This window comes from Trichoderma citrinoviride (assembly GCF_003025115.1).
Source record: "Trichoderma citrinoviride strain TUCIM 6016 unplaced genomic scaffold BBK36scaffold_20, whole genome shotgun sequence".
Classification (NCBI taxonomy): domain Eukaryota; kingdom Fungi; phylum Ascomycota; class Sordariomycetes; order Hypocreales; family Hypocreaceae; genus Trichoderma; species Trichoderma citrinoviride.
In genome coordinates, this window is record NW_020194728.1 from 292,863 (window position 1) to 301,567 (window position 8,705).

Below are 8,705 nucleotides of genomic sequence, written 5' to 3' on the forward strand. Positions count from 1 at the left end.
CTAATGTAATGACGAAGCTCTGTATTTTGACTGCTCTATGTTTGTCTGTAAGTGGTAATCTGCTAATTGCCAGTCAAGACTTCTTCCTCCGAAGATATCGTCATATTGTCCTACTAGTCAAAGCAAGGTGAGAGAGACTTCACCATCGATTCGGCTTGACTCTCTTAAAAGGTTTTGCTTAAATACCTACATTGGTAGCTCTTGATCTTCTTGATATCACTTTGAATATAGCTTGCTCCGTCCTTTCGTCGCGAATCGATGAACCCTCCCAACAGTTTGAGATCAAACTGCTGCCCCAACAAGCGGTTCCTGTCCGAGTTCATTCACTTAGTCCGACCGGCAGCAGCACGAAGCCGCTTGGCAGCTACAGCAAAGCATCCAGATGCGCCCAACCGCGGTCATCTGCACCAAAAGGGCGGTGTCGTGACAGAAATCAATGACACCATGCACGTATTGATAGAAAGACTCTATAGTAGTTTAGTTTCCTGTCTCGATACTATTCTCTATACTCCTCTCTCACTATCATATTGTAAGACGCCCCCACGCCATCACAAAGTTGAGGAGCTGCCGAGCTGTGTGGTGGTGTCTGCTCGCTTCACTCCTCCACAGCTGGCAGCTGCTTCCTCCCGCCAGCCTCTGCACTGATTGCCAGACACCGCCCGCCCTGCTGCTCTTCACCGTGATGCAGCTGCCGCCTTGATCTGCAAGTTGTTTGGCAGCTGTGCTCACGTGTTCTGCATCACGGATCACTCCTTCTCCTGCCAGCTGCCTGAGGCCATCGGCGCCTATATAACGGCTTCGCTTCCTCCTCTTCCTCTTCTCTTCTTACTTTCCTCTTCCACACACCCGCAGCATTCCTGCTCCGCACGCCCTCTTCTCTCTGTTTTGGCAGAGCTTTCTCTTAAACCTCTTCTGGCCTTCGGCACTCCTTTGTGCTAAGCCTGTGGGAGGCTTTCTCGATCGTCAACTTTGGTGAGTGGCCTTTGTTGATTTTTACCCTTTCCTCAACTCCTCGCTTCTCCTTTCACAGCCTTCAACACCTAAAATTACCCTTTTGCCGCCTCATACAGTATCTATTCCTTCAGTTTTTACCTCTTGTGAATTCCTTCAGCTTCCTCTACCGTTGTCACGTCACATTCTATAGCATTACTCTGACCTCTGGCAGACTCGTTGCGCAGGCACTGCCTCACCATCAGGACTTGGCGACGCCTACCCTTCATATCCTTACACGCGACCGTCTTCAGCATCATCGAGTCAAGCTCGTCGATATTGCCGGGTACGTCTGTTACAAAAACCCTTTCCCCCTCCATCTCCTTATCTCCTCCAAATCTAGCAACTCCAGATCCTACCACGTCCATAACTTTACAACAGATCTAACATTGGAACAGACATCAGCAGAGATTCGTCTCCACGGTGAATACTATCGTGATTTTGACAGAAAGTCAGAAGTAAGTCGGTCGGCCACGCTTTTGTTCTGCTTTCCCATCTCAGACTTGGCACTTCTCTCTTGAGCTGGCAGTTTCAGTGAGGACTCGAGACGCTTCTACGAGGCACTACACATTTTCTACTTATGTCTGTCCACATGATTTACTAACTCTGATTCCATTACAGTTCTCAACATGTCTGAGCGAGGCCGCTCCCCTGCCGCCTCCGGGCATGGCACGCCTGGACAAGGCAGCCCTCACCACTCTCGTGGACCCTCTGTGGCAGGTTCTGCAAGAAGCCGTGGTGCTTCTCCAGCACAAGGCCCTCCGGGACAAGGCTCACCGGCACAAGGCTCGCCGTCCGGCGGTCCGCGCCCTGGCTGGGCTCCCAGCATGGGATTTGATCCCGCGAAGCCCGAGAGCAAGGATCGAAAGGGCAATACTCGTATGGAATTGCCCGCCGATGCTTTTCTTGACAATGAGGCACAGAAAGATGTGTTTGCTGTTCGCGGCAAAAACCTGACCTCCGAAGGCCGACCTGAGATTGTTGAAGTCAATCAACTACGAATGACCAAATTTGACTTCAGCAAGAAGATATACCAATACGACGTGAGTTGCACTTGATATCTACAGTTGGAATGCCTCATTACTAACGTACATTGGATAGGTGGTTCTCTCGCCGGAACCCGACAAACGCGGCCCCGTCTTGAAGAAGATCTGGGCTCATGCCAACCTCAAGAATGCACTCGCCGCGTACAACTACCCCATGTGGATCATGGACGGGTCTCGCTTGGCATGGTCTCCTGCCTTGGTCGACCGCGGCGAGATTCAAGTCACGGTCGATTTGGACGGTGGCAAGCCTCCTGGACGCTCCGGGCGTTCCAACAAGTTCTACGTCATGCTTCGCAAGACTACGGAGATTCAGATGGGCGCTCTCCGGGGCTATCTGGAGAGGAAGATGCAATTCAACAACAGCGTCCAGGAAGCACTCAACTTCATGGACCACCTCATTCGCCAGTGGCCGTCTGAGCATTTGCTGGCTATCAAGCGCAGTTTTTACAAGAAGAACGAAGCCGGAGTTCCCCTCCTCAGAGATGGAGTAATCACCGTTCACAAGGGGACCTACGTTTCTCTTCGACTGTCTAACAATCTTTCCAAGGGAGGCATCGGTCTTGCTCTGAACGCAGATGTTACCAACACCTGCTTTTGGACGGGTCGACAGACCATGGACCAGTACATGATGAGCTTTCTCCGCACACTGGACAAGCGCTATCAGAGAGAGGAAGTTGCTACTACGAAGATTTTCAACCCGGTTCGAAATGCCAAGGGAGAGTGGCAATCATCGGATGCCTTCAAGCAACTTCGCAAGATGCGCAAACTCAAGTTTACCATCCGACACATGAACCGCGACCCTAAGCTTGCAGAGAAGGTCTACACGGTGATGGACTTTGCATTCGATCAGAAATACGGACCGCAGGGCGGTGCCAACGCTGTGACAGTCAAGTTTGACTACAATGGCCGTGAGATCTCGGTGGCTGACTACTACCGAGAGAAGTACAATGCCACCTTGAAGTACCCCTTCCTCCCTCTGATCGCGACGGGTAAGAATGGACACATCCCGATGGAGTTCGCCTTTGTTGAGCCGATGCAAAGATACGCTTTCAAGCTGAATCCCGAACAGACGGCAGCAATGATCAAGATTGCTGTGACCCGCCCCAACGTTCGCAAGGGCGACATTATGAAGAACATCGGAGACCTTCGCCTGCAGCAAGATCCCTATCTCAAATTCTACGGCGTGGAACTGCAAACGCAGTTCGCCAAGACAGAGGCCAGGGTCTTGAACGCCCCTCTCGTGAACTTTGCCCAGGGTACAGCTGACCCCAAGTACTCTGGCCGCTGGGATCTTCGCGGCAAGAAGTTCTTCAAGCCGAACGTCGCCCCTCTGATCAACTGGGGCTTCATCGTCATGGATGACTGTGTCCAGTTCTCGCAGCTTCAGCAGTTTGCCCGCACGTTCAAGACGACCTTTATGGGCCACGGAGGCATTTGCAAGAACGACCCTCTTTTGATCAACGTGCCGGGCCACGTCAAGAACAATGTTGCTCAAGCACTCGCCTATGCACACAACCAGATCACTCGCGAGCGGGGATATACGCAGCTCATCTTTGTCGTTGTTCAGCACAAGAACAGCCCTCATTACGAGCGGCTGAAGAAGTCTGCTGACTGCCGCTTCGGCGTCCTGACCCAGGTTGTGAATGGTGCCTCTGTTGCGTCCAACAACGGCCAATATCACTCCAATGTGTGCATGAAGGTCAACGCAAAACTCGGCGGATCGACGTCCCGCACAAATCCTCCATGGAAGATGCAGGGGACCTATTTCCCCAAGGACCGGCCTACCATGATTGTGGGCGTCGACATTTCTCACGCTGCTCCCGGCGGCCCGTCTCCCTCTGTGGCGGCCATGACGATGTCGGTGGACCGAGACGCAACCAAGTATGCCGCCATGGTTGAGACGAATGGCTACCGGGTGGAAATGCTCAGCCACGCCAACGTCCATACTCTGTTCGGCCATCTTTGCAAGGTTTGGATGAACGGGCACGACCGCCAGTTCCCCAAGCACGTCATTTACTTCCGGGATGGAGTCGCAGAGGGACAGTTTGCTCATGTCATTGAGCAGGAAATCAAGGAGATAAAAGGTTACTTCAAGCAGGCGGCTCCCAGCCAACAGCTGCCCAAGTTTACGGTCATTGTGGCGACGAAGCGTCACCACATCCGCTTCTTCCCTGAGAAGGGGGACCGAAACGGAAACGCCTTGCCCGGAACTTTGGTGGAAAAGGAGGTTACTCACCCATTCATGTACGACTTCTACCTCTGCTCGCACGTGGCGATCCAGGGAACGGCTCGGCCTGTCCACTACCACGTGCTCATCGACGAGATGAACATCCCGGTAAACGAGTTGCAGAAGATGATTTATCATCAGTGCTACTCTTACGCCCGATCGACGACGCCGGTGTCGCTTCATCCGGCCGTCTACTACGCACATCTCGCCGGCAGCCGTGCCCGCGCTCACGAAAACATTGCGACGAGCGAGGGATTCCGCGCCGGCGCCAAGGGTCACGAGATGATCCGCGACAAGGTGGCCAAGGGAGAGTCGATGAGCGTCCCTCAACGGGGCAGCGATGCCCCATCTCTTCTCCAGCTTGGCGGAAAACCGGAGAATAATACTCCCATTGACGGAGAGATGAGACAGAGAGAATTCTTCAGAGGCACCATGTGGTACATCTAAGCGGTCGCGACGGCGAGCGGAATGGTGGTGGAATCGAACGAAGGACAGTATGAGTTTACGAGAGTGTTGGAGGATTCAGCGGCTGCTAGCTGTGGCTGGCGGTAAGGGGAGGAGGAAACGGCTTTGCTTTTCATTTTAGGACGATTATGAAGCGGACGTGAAACATGAACAAAAGGGGCGACCGGATTGGCGGGAGATGGCGGTGGAGGTTATATTTGCTACCATAAACAAGCCCAGATAGTCTAGGTAATCGACACGCATTGGTGTTGACCTTGTGAAGCTGCGTAGGTGTGCTGCGTCTTGTAGACTCGAGTGAGTGGGTTGGAGGGATAAGACGAAGGTGGGCGTGAAGTTGGGTTGTGTGGACATTGCTGACCTGAAGAGCTGTGTAGGTATATCAGACGCAAGAAGATGAGAGAATGCGGTGATGTGATGGTGGACTTGGCTTCAGAGGCTGATATAAGATGGCCAAGCTTCAGGTGACAAATCGAGCTGATGTGACGGCAATATGGCTGTATTATCAGGACCGTCTTGCGTTGAGTGATTCAGCACGCCTGGGATCCGTGACCAGCCAAGAACCCCGCTATGGATCCCGCGTCTTGCTGAGCTTGTCGTCTAACAAGCCAAGCCCCTACTGATAGAAATTCCAGTCACGGATTGAAAGCCGAGCAACCGATCTGAACCCCTGATGTTTCCTCTCTTCCCTTCCAACCTCCAGCCACACCCACCATGGCGAGCTTTCTGCGAGGCAAGCAGGCAGGCATCCAGAACGACCTGTCCGGCAGCATCCGCCCGGAGCTGTTTGCGCCCGACGACCACGCGCGATACGGCCTCAACTCTCAGATAAGGTGAGCTCTCTCTGACAGATGTGGGCTATGACGCAACTGTGCCCCGCCAAACGCGGGAGCGCGAAGAAGCCGACGGCGACGACGACGACGTCGAGGGTTGGCGGTTTTGCGGAGGATGCAGAGATTACACACCACAGCTATACAGATGCGATGACTGACCACACGACACGCACAGCTGCTTTGCCTACGATCCGGTGCAGTCGCTGCTCGCCATCGGAACCGCCGAGAGCAAGTTTGGCGCCGGCAAGATCTACGTCTTTGGCCAGCAGCGCGTGCAGAAGACGTTTGAGCCGCCGCGCCGCACCTCGTTCAAGAGCATCCAGTTCAGCGCCAACCGCCTCGTCAGCCTCGACCGCAACAATGAGCTGGGACTCTGGGACCTCGACACGGGCGAGCGCGTGGCCGCGCAGGTCATTGGCGGCCCCGTCAGCGCCATGGTGACGGACCCCATGCTCGACTGGGCCTTTATCGGCATGCACAACGGGGACATTGTGGCCTACGACCTCGATCGGCACATGCTTGCGCGGGCGTTCCGGCTGCCCAACTTTTGGAAGGCCAAGGATCCGGTGCAGCACACTGTTACGCTCGTCACCCTGTCGATGCATCCCCGAGATGCCGGCAAGCTCCTGATCGGGTACAGTCACGGTGCCGTCATCTATTCCTTCAAGCAGAACCAGCCGCAGCAGTTCCTCGAGTATGTTCTCCCGGTCGGGGCGCCGGGAGGGAACAGCATCGGCATGGATACGGTGCGCCGGCCTCGGTTGACCCATGCTCTGTGGCACCCCTCGGGCACCTTTGTCCTTACCGCGCATGACGACGGCAGCCTCGTCTTCTGGGACCCCAAAGAAGCAAAAGTCGTCATGGCGAGGACTCTCACCGAGATGGGCATCCAGCATGCGACCCCCAGCGCACCGACTCCGGGATACTCCGATCCATACGTCAAGATAGCTTGGTGCTGCAAGCAAAACTGCGACGACACGGGCTTGTTGATTGCCGGCGGCCAGGCACCCGATGCGTCGCCCAAGAGCATGACATTTGTCGAGCTGGGAATGACGCCGATATATGCCACCTCCACCTGGCAGGGCTTGGAAAACCACTTCCGTGGGAAGCGACATATTCCGCTGAATCTGCCGCCGGGAGCCCAGGCAGTTGATTTTCTGCTCTTTCCGAGAGACTCTCCTTACTTTGGTGGCGCACAAGACCCCATTGCCGTGCTTGTGCTACTGACTTCTGGGGAGCTGATTACACTCAGCTTTCCTTCGGGATACCCAATCAGCCCTACCAACCAACTCCACCCGTCAACCTTCTTCGTACACCCCTTCGTCACCAAATTCAACGTATCGAGCGTCGACCGGCCTCGGTGGCTATCCATGGTGGAGAAGAGAGACCAAGGAGAGCCGCTGGTGAAGGGCGGAGCAGCTGGAGTGAGACCAAGGAAGAGATTTGAAGACCGCACAATCATCCAGACGGCGCATGCAGACAGCATCATTAGGCTCTGGGACTCTGGGCATGCTGACCAGATCGAGAACGAGGTCCAGCTGCAGGTCGACATGGCACGAGCTTTGGATCGCTTCGAAGATGTGGAGGTGACGGCGATGAGCATGGCGGGCGCTACGGGCGAGTTCGCCGCTGGAACGAAGACCGGTGAGGCCGTGGTGTTCCGCTGGGGCGTAAATCCATTCTACGGCAAGAATCAGCCCAAGCAGCTTGATCCGAACCCCATGGGGCTCTCAGATATCAGCTCCAGAGCAGAGCCGAACCTAAAGGAAGGGCTACAGCCGTTTGTCCTGTACGAGATGATGCAGGGCCCAATCACTGCCATCCGCGTTTCCAACGTCGGCTTCGTCGCGGTTGGCTCAGAGCTCGGTTTCCTAACGATAATCGACCTTCGCGGTCCGAAGATCATCTTCCAAGCTCCCATGACTGATTTCGCCAAGCCCGAGAACCGCAAGGGGTTTCTCAAGGGCCACTCTAGATCCAGCTCAGCGCCCCTGAAAGAGTGGCCCTCGGTGATGGAATTTGGCGTCATGACGCTGGACGACGATAAATACTCATCAATATGCTGCTTTGTGGGGACCAACCTGGGCAAAGTCATTACCATGAAGTTGCTGCCCGGAGCAGGCGGGTCGTACACGGCTGAAGTGGCGGGCATGGTGGCATTCGACGGAAGAGTCGTCTCTTTGAATCCGATCCAAGCCGATACCGGCAAACCTGCGCTGGCCACTGGTCAAATAGTGGCTGGACTGCGAGAGGGGCGTCAAGTGCATGGCGCTCTAGTTGCAGGTAAATGTCTTCTCTTTTTGCTCATTTCTCAATGGACAGTCTAGCTAACCACGGCAACAGTCACCGAGAAGGAGATAAGGATACTCAAGCCTGCCCATTCAAAGGGCGCCTCCAAAGAGTTTGACGATGTACTATGTGACTCGGCATGCGTAGCGGAACTCGAGCTGCAGGGCTACGCCATCGTTGCCGCCTTCCGAGATGGATCAGCCAGGGCATACAGCATCCCGGGCATGCGAGATCTGGGCAGTGCCAAGCTGCCGATGGTGGACCGCACGCGCAGCACAGCGACCATCGTGACACCGACCGGCGACATTTTTGCCTGGGCTGGACCCGCGGAGATGGCAGTCGTGCATGTCTGGGGCACGGGCAAGGAGCTGCAGCAATCCCCGGATCGTCTGATCAACCCCAAGATCGACATCCCGCCTCGTCCGACCATCTCGAACCTGCAGTGGATCAGTGGAACGCAGCATGTATCGCCGCTGGACCTCGATCTCCTGGTCGGAGGCGCTAACAGACCGCCCAGCAAGAGGATGATGGAGGCCGCCGCGGCGGAGCAGCGAGCTGTCAACACTCCGGCCGGCGGATCTTCGTCGGCGGAGGGCTGGGGCGACTACCTGACGCGGCAGCTGAACGAGAGGACGGAGAAGCTGAATCTCATGGGGGATACGATGAATACGCTGCAGGAGCAGTCGGAGGGGTGGGCGGACGACGTGAATAAGTTTATTGGGCGGCAGAAGCGGAACATGATTGTGGGAGGCCTGACGTCGAAATTCTTCTAAAAGGGAAGTAAGTGTGTGTGGTATGGGATATGACGGGGGAGCTCTGTGCTGTGTTGATGTTTGTTACATGAGACCAAGAACAGAA

At 55.2% G+C, this 8,705-nt stretch overlaps 2 protein-coding genes across 2 annotated transcripts; both read left to right on the plus strand.

Annotated features, from left to right (window-relative positions):
• Nucleotides 1–37: 37 nt before the first annotated feature.
• BBK36DRAFT_1145287 (Piwi-domain-containing protein) lies at nucleotides 38–4,710 on the plus strand (the record flags this gene model as incomplete). The annotated part of the gene is made up of 8 exons (XM_024893743.1): nucleotides 38–47; nucleotides 79–127; nucleotides 941–972; nucleotides 1,166–1,276; nucleotides 1,372–1,448; nucleotides 1,612–1,869; nucleotides 1,914–2,033; nucleotides 2,092–4,710. The coding sequence occupies 8 exons, from the start codon at nucleotides 38–40 to the stop codon at nucleotides 4,708–4,710; spliced, it is 3,276 nt and encodes a 1,091-aa protein (XP_024745315.1).
• Nucleotides 4,711–5,280: 570 nt separating this feature from the next.
• BBK36DRAFT_1136693 (hypothetical protein) lies at nucleotides 5,281–8,411 on the plus strand (the record flags this gene model as incomplete). Its single annotated transcript, XM_024893071.1, has 4 exons — nucleotides 5,281–5,320; nucleotides 5,413–5,558; nucleotides 5,734–7,841; nucleotides 7,902–8,411. Coding segments are annotated over exons 2-4 (2,737 nt in total), but the record flags the coding sequence as incomplete, so codon positions are not given.
• Nucleotides 8,412–8,705: the final 294 nt, after the last annotated feature.